Genomic DNA, 21,074 nt, shown 5'->3' with positions numbered 1-21,074 from the left:
TATGTTTAATGGTGCGCTTTGTATAGAGCCGAAGTTCTAAACAATCAAAGTAAATGGTACCTTCAAATAGTATCGAGAAATGTAGTGTCAATACTGAAAATATTTATGATAGCCTTAAAATATATTTTTATCTTTAATTATAAAATTTAAAGCTTAAAAAATAGTGTAGATCGAGCATATATATGAAAACTTGAAAATCTTGAAAATTGACGATCCAAAAATACGTTACAAGATGTACTATTTTCAAAACTTGAAATCCATTTTTTTTTTTTCTCATATACATACATCTTGATATCGAGATGATCAATTTGAGGATATTTGGGTATCAAAATGACCTCTTCTAATGAAATTTTGAGGTGGAATCTAATTTGATTGTGTATAACCTCTGCTCTCTATACATTTTTCCTATTTTGCTCAAACCTACTCGGTGAATAAAAGTCATGAAGAACATAAAGGCCTTATCAAAGCTGACCCAGCTGTGTACTTGCCTTGAGTTGGAAATGCTGAAGGGCAATATTAAAGTACAAGGCCTTGGTATGAGGAAGTGTTGTCCTCTTCCACGATAAAACCCTCCCTTGAAAAGTACAAGTTCTTGATTTAAAGCCAGACAATATGCCTACGAGTGGGCTGACTTGTCTATTTATATGACCCCTCTCTCCTAAATTTATTATAGGGATGGATTTTTGGATGGGTGCGGTTTGTATAAAGCGGAAGCTCTAACAAATAAAAAAAAGTGCACCTTCAAATAGTGTCGAGAAATGTGGTTTCGGAAATCTTTGTGATATTCTTAAAATATATTTTAATTTTTAATTAAAAAAATTAAAGCTTAAAAAATAGTGTAAATCGAACATATCTATGAAAACTTGAAAATCTTGAAAATTGACGATGCACTATTTTCAAATTTTGAGATCTATTTTTTTTCTCGTGTTCACATCTTGATGTCGAGATGGTCAATTCGAAGAAATTTAGGCATCAAAACTACATCTTCTAGTAAAATTTTGAGGTGGGCTCTAATTTAATTGTTTAGAGCCTCGGCTTTATAAATACTTTTTCCTTTTTGGATTCAAAATTTTAGGGAATGAAAATCTCAACCACGATAAGTAAGAACCTGAAAAAAAAAAATTAAAAAAATAAAAAACACAAAATTTGACATGGTTTTAACACCTTTGGTTTAGATTTTTTGTGGGGCTACCATTATCTAACATCCATCTGAGGGGATACTATTGTAGAAGTGGGTCCCCTAACACACAAACTACTTTTCCTTCAAAGCCATATGCAGTATATTCGAATTTTGAAAGACCAACAAATGATAACTAGGAATGGTAGGTGGCATAAATAGTGAACCTTCAAAAGATTTTGTAAGATGTGGTTTGTATAATAACATGCTAGCATTTGAGTTCTGAGCGTATATAGTATGATCTTGCGGGAGCATACTAAAGCATGTTGTACTACAATCCCTCGGGCAAAAGAGATACTCCAGAGGGTTTTGTTTTACCTACAATTTTGGGATCCATCTAAATATCACCAGATGAACAGTTTTAAGGAAAATATTTGGAGTTTGAATTATTGAACACATCGATCTTACCCTCCAAAAATTGGACGGCACTTTATCAATCTCAGTATTATTATTATAATTATTTTATTTTATTTTTTATTTTTTTTAGGCACATTGAGAATGGGGAGGTGCTGCCAAATTATTTGAAATCCAAAATGTAATATAGGATAAATGCTTTTCCATGTAATATTTTGCAGCGCTTTCTACAAAGATTTACTGATTTACGACTCTTGAAGAAAGAGCATAGAAATTATATGCTTTGGAGATAGCATTTATTTACAATACTCTATAGAAGCACATAAAGTCTTACAAAAAGTGGATATCATTTAATAAGAAGAGGGAGATGGAAAAAGTCATGAAGTAGAATATGCTCCAATTTGAATATATCCAAAGTGTTTGGCTATTTCAAACAAAGACCAGGAATTCATCATGTGTTAAAGAAATAAGAGTTTTAAAGAAGAACCAAAAAGAAAGACAAATTGCATACTATAAAGAGCATGTTAGGTTGCACTTAGAGAATAATGAAAAAGGTTCAATACGTTTGGGGTGATAGACGAGAATGTGGAGGCTAAAGGCATGTTGGTGCATTTTTCCAATGGAAAAAATATTATATGCTCTGCCGGCGTAGATTGTAAACTTACTGTCCTAGTGAAAAACTTGCTCGGGGGGATTTGATTCGGGGTGGCAATCGGACCCGATCCGAGTTTGGGACTTGGTCCAAGTTTTGGACTTGGTGAGTTGGGTCTGGGTCCAAAAACTTCAACCGGTTGGATCCGGCTTTGGTCTAGGTCCACGTTGACCCAACCTGAATAGATGGACACACAAACACACATATTTATATATTTATTTATTGCTGGCACATCCCTATTTGTTGGATTTTACATCCGACGGTTGGAGGTAATTGTGATCTCCTTTTACCAAAAGATAAGCAGTAAAATAGCTTACAATCCTTCTTGTATGCCGACTGATTTAAATCGAATTTATAGATGGAGATCTCGCCCAAAAGAAATGGTTCAATTTAAGGGTGCCATATATAAGGATGCAATATTAAATAAAGACCATAAGAAAGTTTGTCAAGAGAGAGAAATATTTAATTCATGAGAATTCACACTCTTTTGATTATGAATTCTATAATGCATCACGCGATGCACATTCTTCATCAAGATCCCTATCACAAATACACCAAGGAATTGTGTTCTTTTTCAGCCTTATATTTTGGGGTAGGTGGACTTCTGTTATGCTTAGCCTAAAATAATCTCTCTCTCTCTCTCTCTCTCTCTCTCTAGGTTTTTTTTAGTAGGAGAATTTGGATTGGAGAACTATACTATAGTATAGTGTAGCAGCCTTTGGACCCTAACTTCTAAGCCAGGAGGCTGAGCCCCAACCACAAAATCTCACTCTCAACAGCCTTCTATCAAACTCAAATACTGTAAAACCAAAGGCTAAAAAACAAAAGAGGGGATGAATTAAGTAACAAAAGCCAAAACTCATGATAGAAAGCAATGGGAGAAATTTTTATAACAATTATATTTTGAAAGGAAAACCACCATGACGTACCCCTTGTCTAAAATGTCTTTAGCCATCCATATCTAGATTTAGTATTGTGGCCCATGCCCACATGATCCTAACTAAAAAGGCCCCATCTAGTTCATTATTTTTCGAACAGTGGATCACCCATCTTGAAGGCCATTTTTGACTTTTTTCTTACTAGAATGGAAAATAGCTGGCATAAGGATTGGATGATGATACATGATGATGGTATAAAGGTAATTAATATACAATCATTTGTAATATTTATTTTTTATATAAGTGGGTAATAGTCACTCTAGCTCTCAGATGCAAGATTAGGTAGCTGAGGATGTGTTATTTTTCTGTGCAAAGTTAAAGATAATTTTTTTTAGACTTTGAGCACCATCGATGACATGCTCATAGTAGTTGTGCAGTTTCATATCTAATGGCTAGAAGTGATTGTGATATCTTGATACAAAACAGTTTCACATCTACTAGCTAGAAGTGATTGTGATATCTTGATACAAAAAGCAAACAATCGTCTAGTAAACCTTTCCTTTTATGCAGAGGTCTTGCTAAAATTTTAAGAGAGTAGGAACATTTTTGTGTTTGTGCCCAAGAAATGTGGCTTTTCATATAATGCATCTTGGGCTTCATTGGTAAGTTATTAATGATTGCATCCAAGTTCGATTCCAAAAAAAATAAAAAGAAGGGTTCCTGATATTTTCACATGATACCCATGGCTTGAATAATGCGGTCCGCATTGCCATGATAACTTCATGACCTCGCGATTATCACTGTCTTATCAATGGATTGGATGGTGATGCAGGGAGTGGTCCCGCCTGTGATATAAATTAAAAACTTGAGCACAACCACAATCTCTCCAACATGGTCCAGCCAATTGATGAGACTGTAAAAGGCAAATAGGTCAAGGCTGTTACAGTCCATGCAATATGTTTACTTATAACCAATAACAAAACATGCTTAGGGAAAAAATAATATTGCCATCCCATATGCCTAGAACCACATAAAGAGTGTGGCATGGTGCTAGCTGGGTCATTCACTTTCCCCCTTCTTCCCAACTTTTCTTATAAACTCTAAATCATAATGATCCTTCACCAGCTAGAAAATCAAACCATTCATTTTGTTGGTGCTCCCCCTACAGGACACACATTTCCTAGGCATTTCTTGTGATCAAGAGGCAAAAATCCCTTGGGTTTTTTCCAATGGAGAATTTGAACCATATCTCCTCGACTTCAACAGGGTTTAGCTTGGGATTAGCATTGGTTTGTGTGTTTTTGTCATGGATTTTGGTCCATAGATGGGGCCAAAGGAACTCCAAGGGACCCAAGACATGGCCCGTCGTTGGATCCGCGATCGAACAGCTCATGAACTATGATAGGATGCATGATTGGCTTGTGGAGTATCTGTCTAAGGAAAGGACTGTTGTTGTGAGAATGCCTTTTGCTTCCTATACTTACATTGCTGACCCTGTTAATGTGGAGTATGTTCTCAAGACAAACTTCCCTAATTACCCAAAGGTAAGAGGAGAATTCGAAACTGGAAAAGCTTTTACACTTTCATCCTTTTGCTTTTTGGATTAAGAAACTCCATGCATTAATAATAGCGAAAATAAAGTTATATAGGTGTTCTCTCATGGCAATTGTTCTCTTTTTTCCATCTTATGAGACCTCTAAAATTTGGCTAACTTGTCTTTACATATATTTATTAATTTCAGTCTCAGCAAATTCTAGGAGATAATATATCTGGAGGATTTCAAGAGTTGTTCCTTTTTCAAGCAGACTGCCCGGGATATTTATCGAAAATGGAAAAGGAAGAAAATATACAAAATGGAAAAAATGCAAAAATCAAGAAAAAAAGAAACGAGACAAGCTTTTCTCTCAATATACTTTTTTTACTTCGAAGTCTCCTCAAACTTGCATTTATTTTGCTTTATTTTATTACAACCTAGATCTTCTTTAAGTTCAGGAGTTATATTTTTTATAAATTAAATTTTATGCATAAATTCAGGATTTGGGCTTGGACATATGGTTAAGGTGTTGAGAACTGCAGCATTACATGCCAATTTCGAAACCCCTGAAATAATAGAAATATCCATAGTTCAACATTTTCCAACAAAATCATAACAAAATTAGGTTAATGAGAGCATATCTTTCTTTCATTTCTCCCCCAAATGAAGAGTTCTGTAAAGAAAAAAAGTTCATGAATTATGGCACAGGGTGAAGTGTACCATTCATATATGGAAGTGCTTCTTGGAGATGGAATATTCAATGCAGATGGGGAGACATGGAAGCAGCAAAGAAAGACAGCAAGCTTCGAGTTTGCATCCAAAAATCTTAGGGACTTCAGCACTGTTGTGTTCAGAGACTATGCCCTCAAGCTCTCCAATATCCTATCTCAGGCTTCCTATTGCGGCCATGAAGTGGACATTCAGGTCACTATCAAATTTCCAAGTCCAAAACCTGATCCTCTCTTGTGTGCGTGAGTGCTTGCACTCGTTTGTGTTTTTATGTGTGTATACTTATTTCAAACTTTTTTTAAACATATTTAATTGTCACAATAAAAGTTCACCCTGTCACTACCCGTATTTGCACAAATTCTTCATGCGCATGCACATGCATGCATGCGCAAGGCACATGTGTCCGCACACACACATGAAGCTATGTAAATGGACACGCATATCCATAGTTTTTGCGTGCATCAACATAACAAGGATGTGACACTTGTATTTGACACTTTAGCTTAGAAATTAGCAACAATTCTTCTTGAAATCATGTTGTAAAAGTACTAAATTTCAACTCGAATCCCACCTCCGTTTTTTGAATATTATGCGGACACACCACATATGAATGGCCATTTTTGATATTTTTGACACTTGCAGCCATATTAGACACTAACACACATATTTGTGTCAATGTAAACCGGATGGCTGGGGGGCATCTTATCTTTGCACAAAGTTTGAGGAAATTTTTTTCAGACCTGAGCATGGTCAATTGTACACCCTCAGAGGTTTAATTTCACTGCTGATGGTTGGGGTGATTCTAAACTTTTTGAAACAAAAATAACAATCTTATTATATACTTCCCCAATTTCAAACGTTTTTGCAGTTACGAACAGAGCTCTTAATTTTCTATTTCAATTTTCTACTATGAAAACCAATTTGCTTCAATTTTCGAATTTTACTAAATGTGTTATTTTGAAGAAGACATACTATGGCAATTGATCTCCAAACATGAGATTTATACGTAAGGAGGCTAATGAAAAGGAGTTCTCAAATCATCCAAAGACATCTATATGGATGTAACAGTACTGTCTTTTAGCAATTGATCTCCAAATATAAGATACATAAGTGGAAGAAACTGAAACGAAGTTATGAAATTATATAAGTACATTGACTGAATGTAATATTATTTAGTGTGTCACTTTGAGAATGTATCCAAGTTATGAAATTATATAAGTACATTGACTGGATGTAATATTATTTAGTGTGTCACTTTGAGAATGTATCCAAGTTATGAAATTATATAAGTACATTGACTGGATGTAATATTATTTAGTGTGTCGCTTTGAGAATGTATCCAAATTCACAAACCCAAAGTGCCCTCTGGAAAACCCTAAAAATTTCCCTCACCTTTGGTACACTGAATATTAATGAGAAAGAGGTGGTTTTAGAATGAGTTGCTTTAAAATTGTGAATTATTGATAATTTTTTATTGCAGGAGCTACTGATGAGAATGACTTTAGATTCCATCTGCAAGGTGGGTTTTGGGGTTGAGATAGGGACCCTCTCCATTGATCTCCCTGAAAATAGCTTTGCACGAGCTTTTGACACAGCAAACATCATCGTCACCCTCCGTTTCATTGATCCATTGTGGAGGATCAAACGATTCTTGCACGTAGGATCGGAGGCACTCCTTAAACAGAGCATTCAGCAGATTGATGATTTCACATATTCGGTCATTTCCAAGAGAAAATTCGAGATCAAAGAAGCTTGTATATCTGGCAACATGAACGTAATGATATTCTTATGGACTATAAACATGTTTTTGTTTAATGCTTTGGATTAAATGTCAATATGGGTCTCCAGTTTCCTATAAGTTATACATGTGTAAAGGCACATGGAAAAGTTTCCACACTTCCAATAGCTTGAACTAATTTTTTCTGAACAAATGGTAATGCAGATCAAGCATGATATATTGTCAAGGTTCATCAAGTTGAGTGAAGATCCAAATAGCAATCTAAATGACAAAAATCTCCGAGACATTGTCCTCAATTTTGTGATAGCTGGGCGTGACACAACAGCAACAACTCTTTCATGGTTCATCTACTTGATGATCACTCACCCTCATGTATCCCAAAGGCTCTACTTAGAGCTCAAAGCCTTCGAAGAGGAGAGAGCGAAGGAAGAACACGTGCCACTGGTCCAATATGATCTCCAAGATATCCAATCCTTCAATGAGAGAGTGTCTCAATTCTCCAGCCTTATGAATTATGACTCCTTGGGGAGGTTATCTTATTTATATGCAGCCATAACTGAGACACTTCGCCTCTATCCGGCTGTTCCTCAGGTAATTGGAAATAATCAATTTAGTGTATCCAATCACTCTCAAATTCCATTCTTGGTTTCTTCACATTAGAGTAGTATGTATGACAATCTTTACAATACTACCACAAGTTAAGAATAATTGTAATATTGTTAATTGGAGATACTGCTCCTCCATGAAATCTACGGCCATAATGGGGACCATGTTTAATAATGGTTTTCGAGATAATTGTTTCTTAGATCTCTTAGATTTAAGATCATGTACTCAAACCCAATTCCAAGTTTGGGAATAAAATAGAGAAACACATACATAGTCTATTCCAAATTCCAAGTTTGGAAGAAAAACAGAGAGGCATACAATCTATCTTGAATACCAAATTGATGGTTTCCTCAAGAGAGTGCTTTACATGCATGCACACTATTACCTTGATGGGACTAATTTCCTTAATATCCAAGATTACCTTACAAGCCATCTCAATTTTGCATTGGAATTTCATCTTCATTTCTTATAAATAATCTTTAAAAACACAAAATTTATCATGAGATATAAACATGTTAGGATTATTGCTCACAAGCTTGATTTATGTATGAGTAGGATCCAAAGGGAGTACTAGAAGATGATATTTTACCTGATGGAACACATGTAAAAGCTGGTGGGATGGTTACTTATGTGCCTTACTCCATGGGAAGAATGGAGTACCTATGGGGCCCTGATGCCAAGGATTTTAAGCCTGAGAGATGGTTTAAAAATGGGGTGCTTCAACATGTTTCTCCTTTCAAATTCACAGTTTTCCAAGTATGCTGCTCTACTATCCACTATTCATTATAAACCTTTTTATTTGCCCCTTTTCATCAACCAAATCCCTTTGAGTTGTTTGTTACTAGTAGTTGGATATATTTGTTTTCTTAGCAACTTGGTTTTCATCACTACTAGGGGAATTTTTCATTGTCTTCAATGCTTCAACTCCTGGACATTTCAATTGGACACATTGTCATGAAAATAGCCCCAGTGATTTGATGTTGATAAATGAGACAGCCATGTTAGTAAACACTGATCCGACTCGAAATCATCAAAGTTAGATTAAAAGATGCCGATCTGACTTGTAATCTCCAAAGACAGATTGTGATTGGGAGCAGGCGATGGTTCGAGGGAACCTAGAATAACCCTGATTTTTGTTATTATTTATTTCTATTTTAAATTTATTGGTTATCCATGCACTCCAAATTGGCCTATGTGAATTAGGTCTTCGAGGGACCAAGTGAGACCCCCATTCCTATTTTTAAATCATTATGAAAGTATACAAAAGAGGCCGTTTACCTTTGGTACAAAAAGGTCAAAATGACCCCTTAGAATCGCAGCGGGGGTGGGTTGCCATTTCCTGTACTTTTGAGAAAATCTTCCATAAAAGCAATTAAATGTATATTCAAGTAGTTGGAGTATGTCATTTCTCCACACAGTCTGAGTAAAATTTTAACAAATTTGCACTAAGGTTAATGGTACATCCCAAGCCACCGAGTTTCACATCTTACAATTATATGCACTAATAGCATTTTCATCCCAACGATAATTTTGTTTATTTTTCTTTTTTGGATTCAGGCTGGTCCAAGGATATGCTTGGGAAAGGATTCAGCATACCTACAAATGAAGATGACATTAGCCATCCTATGCAGATTCTTCACCTTCTCTCTTGTTCCCAACCACCCTGTTAAGTATAGGATGATGACCATTTTATCCATGGCCCATGGCTTGAAGATCAATCTCTCTAGACGCCTTTGAATTATATACTAAGTCTCAAAATTCAAAGAAGAAATTTAGACACTCTGTTCTTTTTTTTCTTCCCTCTATTTCTTCCTTTTTTAAAATTTGGGCACAAAGTAAATTACTATTCCAAGACTCATGTATTAACATGGCATTTCGTAAAAAAGTATGTGTATCCAATAAATTGTTAGTGTGTTTTCACAATTGCACTTTCTATCTTTTCTTTTTGGATCTCAGTCCATTATTCATGCTGAGAAAACTTTATTTTTAAGAGAGAGATAGAGAGAGAAGTGTACCCAAGATATAAGTGAGAGAAAGAATTATATCCCATAAAATAAGGAAAATAGCAAGAGAGAGAGCAGTGTTATCAGGATAGGACCGGTGCCCGAACCGGCAAAGGAACTGGTACACTTAAAATCGGTCCGACCAGTAGGACTTTTTTATATGTATAAATAATTAAAAAATGTTTATATTTAACAATTTAATTAAAAATAAAAAATATTAGGTAACACCAATGAAAACTCAATAAAAAAATAAGAGATTTTTTTAAAAAAAAATTAGTAAAAATATCCAACTTATTAAAAAAAAAATTGAACGGTAAGATTTTTTTATATGTATAAATAATGAAAACATCTTTATATTTAACAATTTAATTAAAAATAAAAAATATTAGGTAACACCATTGAAAACTCAATAAAAAATAGAGATTTTTTCAAAAAAATTAGTAAAAATATCCAACTTATTAAAAAAAAATTGAAGGATTTTAAAATTTAGTCCATGATACTTATACCAAAATTAATAAAACCTATGACACTTGTTCATAAAGTTGAAGTGCGTCAATGTAGAAGAACCAGGCGTACCTTTGTCCCTGTTACAGAGAGAGAGTTACGAGTGGAATAGAGGGACAGAAATTTTTAATAGAACTAAAAAGGGCAGCAAAAAAGTGAACAAGGCATACCAAAAGTAAGAAAATTTTCATTTTAACCAGATGATTTTGGGCAAAATCTTAGGGTTCTTTTGGATTAAAGATTTTGTGAATAAAATATCATGTGTACTCAAAATAAAAAATATAGAAAAAAAGACCCAGTTTCTATGAGACCAGACCAGGGCCGTATATGTAGAAATGTGGGCTTCTCAATAAATCTATTTTGAAGATGAATTTTAAGTCTTAAATTTTAAAGACATGTAATCTCTAATAAGGAGATTATGAACATAATAAATAAATAAATTTTAAAAATTAAAAATAATAATTCTAATAAAAAAATATTTAAACCCTTAGTTTTCATTGGTTTTAGATGAAACACCAATTTGCATCCATCTTTAAAATATATACTTTACATTTTTGGACTATATACTTAGAAATGCAGTCTAGGCCGCATCAAACAATTTTTTAAAAAAAATGAAAAAATCAAACTAAAAAATAGAGCAGTGGGAACAGATTGGACCGGTTCGGCCATGAAAACCAACGAAACTAGTGATCATATCGATTCACCCGGTTAATAATGAAAGTAGAGAGAGAATTATGTCCAAGAAATAATGAAACGCAAAGGGAAATTTTGCAACCCCATAGATGATCATATCAGAGAGAGAGAGAGAGAGATAGAGAGAGAAAGGGATAGAGAGACAGAGAGCCCGACAGAAGCATATGAGAAAGAGAGCCAAACACAATCATAGAGAGCGGAGAGAGAATAATATCCAAGAAATAGGAAAAAGCTATGAAAGACAAACTTACCCATCTCTCTTCAATTCGTTAACGTATATACATGCATTGGCATTGCGGAAAATCTCTCTCTCTCTCTCCATAAAAATGGCGAGGATTTGGTTGGATTCAAAGTAGTTATCGATCCTTTGGCCCTGATCATTCCCGAGAAAAATCTCCTCCTACACGATTGATGATTAGAAAAACCAAGAAAAACGCGAACTCAAATCGTCCTGTATACTCTCTATGGCGAAGATGTACAAGCCTCAAGGCTTTGAAACAAATCCATGGATTCATGGTCATCAACGGCTTCAATTCCAACCCCTCAGCTCTCAGAGAGCTCATTTTCCATTGCGCAATCACCGTTTCAGGTGCCATGGATTACGCCCACAAGCTTTTCCGCCAAATTTTGGAGCCCGACTCCTTCGTTTTCAACACCATGATAAGAGGCTCCTCTCAGAGCTCCACCCCATCTGATGCTTTCACTCTCTACACTCAAATGGAGAGAACCCATATCAGGCCTGACAAATTTACCTTCCCCTTCTTGCTCAAAGCTTGTTCAAGGCTCTCCTCCGCTTTCATGGGTAATCAATTTCATACCCAAATTTCAAAACTTGGGTTCGAATCTGATATGTTTGTCAGGAACACTCTAATCCATCTCCATGCCACTTGTGGGAGCTTGGAAGTTGCAGAGAAGTTATTCGATGAATCAGGGAAGAGAGATGTAGTGGCCTGGTCTGCTCTTTTAGCTGGCCATTCAAGAAGAGGAAGCATTGTTTTTGCAAGAAATTTGTTCGATGAAATGCCCAACAAAGATTTGGTTGCTTGGAATGTGATGCTCACTGCTTATACAAAGTGTGGAGACATGGAATCGGCTCGTCGGTTGTTTGACAAGATCGAAGAGAGAGATGTGGTGTCTTGGAATGCCATGATATCAGGATATGTGCTGGCTGGTTCTCACGTCAATGCTTTAGAATTATTTGAAGAGATGCTAAAAGAAGGTGAAACCCCTGATGATGTGACCATGTTGAGCTTGCTCTCTTCATGTGCTCATTCGGGGGCATTGGATATTGGCAGGAAGATTCACTCTCTCTTGACCAACAATTGTTCTAGAGACATAACCGTGGTTCTGGGCAACGCGCTCGTAGATATGTACGCAAAGTGTGGGAGCATAGAGAGCGCTATGCACGTGTTTAGAGAGATGAGAGATAGAGATGTCTCTTCGTGGAATTCGGTGATTGGGGGATTGGCTTTTCATGGATATGGCAAAGAAGCCATTTCTATGTTCTCTGAGATGCAAGGAGGGGACGTGAGGCCAAATGAGATCACATTTGTTGGGGTTTTGGTGGCTTGTAGCCATGTTGGGATGGTCGATGAAGGGCAGAAATACTTTGAATTGATGAGAGAGAAATATGGGATTGAGCACAATATTAAGCACTACGGATGCATGGTCGATATGCTCGGGCGAGCTGGTTTGCTGAAAGAGGCCTTTGGCTTTGTTGAAGGGATGCCAATGGAGACCAATGCGATAGTGTGGAGAACTTTACTTGGGGCTTGTAGGATTCATGGGAATGTTGAATTGGCTGAGGTAGCTACTAAGAGGCTGCTTGAATTGAGGCCTGATCAGAGTGGGGACTACGTATTGTTATCAAATGTGTATGCATCTATTGGTGAATGGGGTGGTGCTGAGAATGTGAGGAGATTGATGGGAGATAGGGGAGTGAAGAAGGAGCCCGGATGTAGCTCCATCGAAATGGATAGTGAGCTCATCCATTTCTTGTTTGATTCAAACCCATCTCAAACTTGAACTTGTAAGTCATTTTATTGAAAGGAAATGGTGTATTGTAGCATCATTAATATGACACGAATGGAACCAAATAGGGAAAATTGTTAAAGCATGATCCAAACTATGGCTTGTTGGATCATCACTGTTCAATGAAATGATGGATGAAGATGGAGAGAGAAAACCGCCATTGGGGTGATTACACCATTCTGATGGATCCCACTTTCTCTTAATCATTTTTATTAAAAGGACGGTGATGGCCTGATTGACTACAGTTGCTTCGCAGTCCATTGGCTTAGAGTATACTTTCACCTTTGAGAAGATAAAAATGGAGACCTTATGGCAGCACTGGACTCTGCTCTTATAGATATTTGGTTGATCATATGGTTATTCAAGTCCAATATATTTGAAAACTCTGGGTATTAGCCAAGAGACTTGAGCTCTTAAATAGAATCCCCCCTCCTAAGAGGTCCTTGAAAATTCAATAGCTCTATGTATATAGATAAAAATCAAATGCCCCTCACCATAATAACAGGCCTAAGGTGTTGATGCTACTTGTTTTTCAAAATATGAGTACCTTAACTGCCTCTCAAAAATAATCATATATGTGAAAGCATAGAGGGAATCACAGAAGGTGGTGCCAAAATAACACTCACAAATGAAGGGGGTGACATGCTTGGATTCTTTAGTCTTTCTCCAACTAGGGTTCGCAGGCTAACCAGATTCATTATAGTCTCTTCTTCTCATTCATTTGCCACCACCCATTTCCCTCTAACATCCACTACAACCACCTCCAAATCAAGAGAAGAAACACTTCTCTCTCTCTTAAACTCATGCTTCTGCATGAGAGATTTGCACCAGCTCCATGCCCAAATAATACAAACTGGTTTCGATCAAAATGTGTTCATTATGAGCAAGATCCTCACTTTCTGTGCTATTTCAGTGCAAGGATCGGTGGACTATGCTTTGCTGGTCTTCCACCAAACGAAGCACCCTGATGGGTTCATGTGGAACACCATGATTAGAGGCTTGGGACGATTCGGCAATTCATTTGAAGCCTTCAGATTCTATCAGAAGATGCGGCAAAAAGGCGAGGCCATTGACAATTTCACCATGTCTTTCTTGCTCAAGATATGCGCTCAAGACTCTGTTCTAGAATTGGGCAAGCAAGTCCATTGCACATCGATAAAGCACGGACTGGACTCTCATGTCTTTGTACTCAATACTCTCATCCACATGTATGCAATGTGCAGAGATATTCAGAGTGCAAACCAACTGTTCAAGGACATGCCCATCCAGGATTTAGTGTCATGGAACACCATAATCGATGGCTATGTCCAGTGTGGGCAATCAAAAGAAGCATTGAGAATGTTCATAAGGATGCAAGGAATTGGGGTGGAGCCGGATGAAGCCACAATAGTGACCATCCTCTCGGCTTGTGCAAACATTGGTGCTCTCGAGTTTGGTAGATGGGTTCATTATTATTCTCAAGAAACAGGTCTCAACGGTGTCGTATCAGTCTGCAACTCTCTCATAGATATGTATGGGAAATGCGGAGGCATCGAGCACGCACGCAAAATATTTGATAACATGCCTTGTAGAAACATAGTGACATGGAATGCCATGATCATGGGCTTAGCCATGCATGGCCATGCCTTGGACGCATTAAAGGTCTTCGATATGATGCAAAGATTGGGAAGAGAGAAACCAAATGACGTAACTTTTCTCGGGGTTTTATGCGCTTGTAGCCATGGTGGCCTCATCGATTTAGGGAGACAGAATTTTGAGAAAATGGAGAGAGCAAGCGGGGTTAAGCCCGGGATAAAGCATTACGGGTGCATGGTCGATTTGCTGGGCCGAGCAGGGTTCGTAGAAGAAGCTTATGAGCTCATAGAGAGAATGCCTATTGAGTGCAATGCAGTGGTTTGGAGAGCATTGCTTGGTGCTTGCAGGGTACATGGAAAGATGGAGCTTGGTGAGGTGGTTAGAAAGAGGCTCATGGAGATAGAGCCAGAGCACAGTGGGGATTATGTCCTCCTTGCTAATTTGTATGCAAGTTTGGGTCGATGGGATGATGCTGTGGAGGTAAGGAGGGAGATGAGGGATCGAGGGGTTCGTAAAGTCAAGCCTGGTAATAGCTTGATCGACATGGATGTTGAGCCCGGTAATAGCTTGATCATCATGGATGTTGATTCTGGTAATAGCTTGATCAACATGGATCCCACAGCTGATTCTGGTAATAGCTTGATCAACATGGATCCCCCAGCTTGATCGACATGGATCCCTGCGATGTGCCGTGGTGAATGTAGTGACTCTCTCTCTCACTAGCTTGGAAATGAGAGAAGCGCAATTAGTTGTTACATTTTAAAATAAACTGAAATGATTTTTGAGAAAAGCCTCTTGTAATAGCTTTCTTTATGTTAATGAACGGTTGGGCTTCTTGAAGAGAAATCTCTGTGCTAACTTTCGTTGAACACCAGAAATGGATCTTTCTTTTGGGTACATCAGTTGGGGAGAAGGTACGCTACCTGTATTTTTCATTGATAGATAAAATAGAAAAAACTACAATCCTATCAAGATACAACCCTTTCATGGGTGAATCTTATAAGGATAGCTCCCAAAATCACCATCAGATTAGCAATGAGGACAGATCATATCCAATAATTAGCGTGTGTATATATATATATATATATATATATATATATATATATATATATATATATATATATATATATATATATATAGCAATGATCCAATACAAAGGTTGTATCATAGTATAATGCAACGACATTTTTAAAAAACCATGGTTGTGGTATTTGTATGACCCCAAATTTTGCAGACACACTCTCTTCATCTCAATAATCAATCCCCTCCAAAAAAATATTGAATTTGAACTCTAGATATGGTCAAAACGAGTCCCCTCAAAAAATGAATCTAGACCACTCATTTTGTGAATTTCAAAATCTTAGCTTTTATAAACTCAAAATCATTTTTTTCTTTTTTAACATTGTTCATCTAATGATAATAAAGCCATCCAAAAAAATTAAAAATGAAAAAATCCTTCAAAGGCCTAGATCTAAGCATCTCACCAAAATGAACGGCCTATATTAATTGGGCTAAAAAAATACTTTCTAGGTTGTGTTTTCAACTTTTTCTTTTTTTTGTGATTGTTCATTAGAATGAAAAGAGTGTATATTTCAAAATTTGGATCAAACAAATGACCATAAAATGGTTTTTTAAAGTTGTTGCATCAAATTACTATACAACGGTTGCATGAAATCATTGCCCATATATATATATATATATATATATATATATATATATATATATATATATATATATATATATATGAGTAATGATCGTATGAGACCCTCCTATACCCATATGTGTAGGGCTTCAAATGATCACTATTAAATTTGGCACATATATCTAGAAAAGTTATCACATGGGTGTGTGAGGGTCTCATAGGATCATGCATCTTAATGTCGAGATGATCGATTTAAAGATATTTGGGCATCAAAACAACATCTTCTAATGAAAATTTTTGATGTAGGCTTAAATTTGATTGTTTAGAGCCTCATCTCTATAAAAACTTTTCCCATATCATATATATATATATATATATATATATATATATATATATATATATATAATAATGATCCTATAGGACCCTCCCCCACCCATGTGTATAGGACCCCGAAGGATCACTATTAAAATTCGCACAGATCTCTAGAAAAGTTATCACATAGGTGTGGGACTTGACTTTTCTGTAGATTCGTGCCAAATTTAATAGTGATCCTTTGAGGTCCTACACATATGGGTGGGGAAATGTCCTATAGGATCATTATATATATATATATATATAGGGAAATGTTTCTATGCTTCCCCTACAGCATAGAAGTTCTATCCTCCCCTTACCATCCAACGGCTCAATTTTGATCAAGAGAGCCACTCACCGTTTGATCTTAAATCCGACGTCTCAAAGTATTTTATTTTTAGTTTTTTTTTATACAAATTGTATGAATATGAAATTTGGTACGTGCCATCTTCTCATTGGGGCGCACCTATAAATATTAAAAATAATTTTTCGATAAAATATAATGACCAAAATACCCTTGAAACTTTCAAGGGTATTTTTGTCATTTTATTTTATTAAAAATATATTTTTATATTTTTTGCTAGTACGAGTTTAATAAAGGAATGAACATCCAAAATTCGGTGTCAAAATAGTTTATAGAAAAAAATTAAAATAAAACAATGGAGAGACATAACATTGTGATTGGGACAATGTTAGCCCTCCATTTACAATGGACGATTGGATAAGGGGGAGGATAGAACTTCTATGTTGTAGGGAAATCATATAAATCTTGCCTATATATATATATATATATATAAAATATATGGAGAGAGAGAGACGACCGTATTGGGATCCTTTTCACCACTGATTTCATATTTCAAAGGATTAGATCGATGGGCTTACAAGGTATGGAATATAACTGAAAAACCTTTTTATAAAGTTTGTTTAGATCATTTCGTGCAAATCTTTCTGGCTGGGAATGATAAGAGTGATGATATTCTTAAGAAACTCATTGGAGATTAAATGGAAGCTTGCCAACAATTCAAAATTGGTCGGAATCTTCAAGTTTATCAAAAGTTTATCTGGAAATAGCCTGAATAAATATTGAAGGATTACCAATCCATGTCTGGAATTTTGAAGTTTTTAAACAAATTGCAAATCAATGTAAAAAATATTTGGAAGTTGATTGGGATTCTGTAATTGGACCTAAAGTGGGATCCATTCGTATAAACATTGAAAAAATCAATGGTTGTATTATTCCTTAGAAGATTTTTGCGAGAGCGGAAAATTGTGATCTCCTGATCAAAATTGAAGAGTAGATTCCTGAGAATAAAAAATCTGTTGCACTTGAGCAGAATCAGGAACATAATCAATATGAATGGCCAGTTGTTTACAATAGAAGTGGACGTCAATGGAGGAAATGGCAGAAAAACCGTTTTTGCTTATTCGAAATTTGGGGACATGTGGAGAGAGAGGCGCAGGGTATTTGAATGGCGACGATGAAACAGTTTAAATTTTTGAATTTTAAAGGGAGAGGCGGTAAAATGGTGTGGAGAGTGAAGGGCAATAATGGAAGTAATGAAGTCAATCAAAATCGATTGATATCTAATGATTTTAAATTGAACGGTTCTGAAGAGATAGAGAATAGGGAGAGGCAAAAAAGGAAACCAGTATTTGAATCAACCCAAAGAGATTTCATAATCTTTGAAAATGAACTTGAAGGACTCGTGGTGGCTACTACGAAGGAGGCTAATTTGAGGAAACCTTTGAAGCAGGCGGTGATTGACAAGATGGGTTATGATGGTGGCTTGCAGAAGTGGATGCTATACAAGTATGGGCGCAATGTGTAAATAAGAAGGGGAGTTTTTCTCAAGAAGAAGTGTGGGTAAACTCTAATGTAGCCATGAGAGAAATACGAAGGTTCCTTCCTTACCGAAAAGCTATTGTGGAATCGAAACCTAAACCCCCAATGGCTGCAGATGGCAGAGATTGGCCGAAGGATAAAATTATTGTGCTGGACTCGGAGGATGAACCAAGGGAAAGATGTACTGGCTATTAAGGATAAAGAGGAGAGGGTTTATACCAAAGAAATTGTGGAGTGCTCGATGCTCGATGCTGAATCAGGAACCAAAAGGGGGTGAAATAGTGGATTCTATACCACTACAAATGATTCCTGCTGGTATAAAGGAACTTCAAGCTGAACAAACGTACTGAGGTGCGGCTAGATGGTATGAAAGTTGGAATAGGGGATTCAATTGAAAGAATCATTAATGTTGTTCAAGCTTTAGAAAGCCCAGTGAAGCCAAAATTAAGGAAGAAAGATGGAGGAAAAACCGAAAACGCTGGCATTTCTCTGGTGGGGAAATCTGCAAGCTTGAGCACCAGATCTTCTGGGAGACCAAAGAGAGGCAAAGATGCTGATTTGGTGGATTCTGCTATGTCTACTAGTAGGTATACTACTAGACGTGGTTCTTCATCTTCAAAATGTTAAAGGGTCTCGTGTAACAGTAGAGGTTTATACAATCTTAAAAGAAAATCAAAGCTCCTTGCTATTGGAAAAAATGAAAGCCCTGATTTCATTTTGCTTCAGGAAACTAAGATTGCAAACCCTAGTCTTTTGGTTGTTAGGTCTGTATGGCGAAGTCGTTGTGTACAATTTTGTCTTAAAAACTCTGAAGGTTTATCTGATGGTATGTGGAATATTTGGGATCCTACTATTCTAAATCTTGTATGTGTCATCTATAAATGAATGGTCCTTACCTTGTATGTTTGTGCTTGTGGTTGATGGCTCACGTATTTTAATTTCAGATGTTTATGATCCAAATGTGAATGCACTCAGACCAAATTTTTGGAAAGGTTGTGCTCTATAGTCCAAGATACTTTGATGCCTTTACTTATTGGGGGTGATTTTAATGCCATTAGATGGCCAGAGGAGTCCAGTGTGGCTCATCGTATTGATACTTATATGAGGAATTTCTCTAGTTTTATTTCGGATTCTGGTTTATTGGATTTGCCTGCAGCTGGGGCCAAGTTTACTAGGTCAAATAATTATGTATCTAACCCTATTATGACCAGGGTAGATCGGTTTTTGGCAAATGTTGGTTTGGCTGAATTGTTTTCTAGGGCAGTTGTTAGGGCTTTGCCAAAAATGTCTTTTGACCACATTCCATTGATATGGGAATGTGAATCTTGTAAGATGCTTGAGAGTTACTTAAAATTTGAAATGGCGTGGATCAAAGACAAGGTGATTAATGATTTAATAAAAGAATCATCGTTGAGGAATGAAGCAGTTGGGTGGAGTGGTTTTATAGCTTCCAAAAAAGTTCAAGGAGTTATGAAGGATTTCATTGAATGGAAGAAACATAATAACTGTAATTACAAAGTGAAAATTAGGGAAGTTTTGGATAGAATTACTGAAATTGATGTGAAGGCATGGGACACAGGTGTAATTGATGAGGAATATAGGATCTTAAGATTTAAGCTTAACAATTAATTGTATAAGTGGATTCGTGCATATGAGATGTATTGGAAGCAAAGATCTAGAGTCAGATGGCTAAAGGAAGAAGACTTGAATACTAGTTTTTCCATGTAACTGCAAGTGTTAGGAAACATATTAATAGTATTCAAGGCCTTAAGATTGATGGGGTAGCTAAAGACAATGAGGTGGGTTTGGAAAATGCTATAATTCAGCATTTTCAAGGGGCTTTAACTGCTGGATATGTGCCTCGTATTGATTTCAGTAATGTTCCATTCAGTAAATTAGAGGAAGGATGGCGCTCATGGTTAGAAGACCTTTTTCAGAAATAGAAATTAAAGAAATAATTTTCATCTTAGCAGGGGATCGAGCCCCGGGTCCAGATGGGTTTCCCCTTGGTTTTTTTAGCATTTTTGGGATAGTGTGACAGGTGAAATTATAAATATGATGAATGAATTCCATCAGAGATGGACTGCAAATGTTAGACTTAATTTTGCATTTATTCCTTTAACTCCAAAGAAGGTTGTTATAGAAAGCTTGGGGGATATTTGACCTGTTAGTCTTTTGACCAGCTTCTAACTGCTAAATGTCCTGTTGGTAGATTAAAAAAAGTTCTACCAATGGTGGTAAAGAGTTCTCAGTCAACATTCATAAAAGGTAGGCAAATCACAAATGGTATTCTTTGTGCTCAAGAAATTATTAGCTCTAGGATTATTGATAATGATGCAGGTATTATATGTAAGATTGATCTTGAAAAAGTACATATGACAAGGTGGAATGGAAAATCCTTCTACAAACTATGAAAGCCATGGGTTTTGGTGAAAGATGGCTTTTGTGGATAAACGATTGCTTGAATCCACTCATTTTTCCATTCTTATTAATAGAAAACCTAAGGTCTTTTTCTTAGTAATTCAAGAATGAGATTTCTTTCTTAGTAATTCAAGAATGAGATTTTGGCAACAATATTGGATAGGTAATATGCCTTTGAAAGCCCAGTTTCCAAATCTGTTTGCAAAGGTAACATCAAAAAGCAAAATGGTAAATGAGATGGTGGAGGGCATAGGATTCAATGCTTGCTGGAATATTAGATGCAGTTATAAGAGAGTAAGTAATCAAGTTTCAGAAAAATGCATACAATGTATAAGTATGTTAC

At 36.3% G+C, this 21,074-nt stretch overlaps 2 protein-coding genes and 1 non-coding gene across 4 annotated transcripts; all 3 read left to right on the top strand.

Annotated features, from left to right (window-relative positions):
• Positions 1–3,942: 3,942 nt before the first annotated feature.
• Positions 3,943–9,591, top strand: CYP704B1 (cytochrome P450, family 704, subfamily B, polypeptide 1). Of its 2 annotated transcripts, XM_006827246.4 has the most exons (6): positions 4,406–4,605; positions 5,304–5,519; positions 6,805–7,098; positions 7,267–7,653; positions 8,224–8,424; positions 9,226–9,591. In XM_006827246.4, exons 1-6 carry the CDS (start codon positions 4,453–4,455, stop codon positions 9,403–9,405), a joined length of 1,431 nt encoding a protein of 476 aa, XP_006827309.3. In that variant the 5' UTR covers positions 4,406–4,452; the 3' UTR covers positions 9,406–9,591. The 2 variants fall into 2 exon arrangements, with proteins under 2 accessions (XP_020519837.1, XP_006827309.3); XM_020664178.2 differs by lacking the exon at positions 8,224–8,424 and having other exon boundaries at positions 3,943–4,605.
• Positions 9,592–10,880: 1,289 nt separating this feature from the next.
• Positions 10,881–15,320, top strand: LOC105420456 (pentatricopeptide repeat-containing protein At5g15300). Its single transcript, XM_011624113.3, has 2 exons — positions 10,881–12,897; positions 13,813–15,320. The coding sequence occupies exon 1, from the start codon at positions 11,280–11,282 to the stop codon at positions 12,891–12,893; it is 1,614 nt and encodes a 537-aa protein (XP_011622415.2). The 5' UTR covers positions 10,881–11,279; the 3' UTR covers positions 12,894–12,897; positions 13,813–15,320.
• LOC18422026 (pentatricopeptide repeat-containing protein At4g21065) lies at positions 13,670–15,320 on the top strand. Its single transcript, XR_016055100.1, has one exon. It is a non-coding gene; the product is annotated as a pentatricopeptide repeat-containing protein At4g21065 (transcript).
• Positions 15,321–21,074: the final 5,754 nt, after the last annotated feature.

This window comes from Amborella trichopoda, chromosome 4, assembly GCF_054954075.1.
Source record: "Amborella trichopoda isolate Santa Cruz 75 chromosome 4, AtrichopodaSantaCruz75HAP2 v2.0, whole genome shotgun sequence".
NCBI lineage: Eukaryota > Viridiplantae > Streptophyta > Magnoliopsida > Amborellales > Amborellaceae > Amborella > Amborella trichopoda.
This window is presented reverse-complemented; position numbering and strand designations above follow the sequence as displayed.

Bases quoted from the DNA above. Each gene is read 5' to 3' on its own strand.
- LOC105420456 (XM_011624113.3), top strand. From the start codon at position 11,280: ATGATTAGAAAAACCAAGAAAAACGCGAACTCAAATCGTCCTGTATAC.
- CYP704B1 (XM_006827246.4), top strand. From the start codon at position 4,453: ATGAACTATGATAGGATGCATGATTGGCTTGTGGAGTATCTGTCTAAG. The intron at 4,606-5,303 runs GTAAGAGGAGAA...ATTATGGCACAG, and splicing joins ACTTCCCTAATTACCCAAAG to GGTGAAGTGTACCATTCATA. The intron at 5,520-6,804 runs GTCACTATCAAA...TTTTTATTGCAG, and splicing joins GCCATGAAGTGGACATTCAG to GAGCTACTGATGAGAATGAC.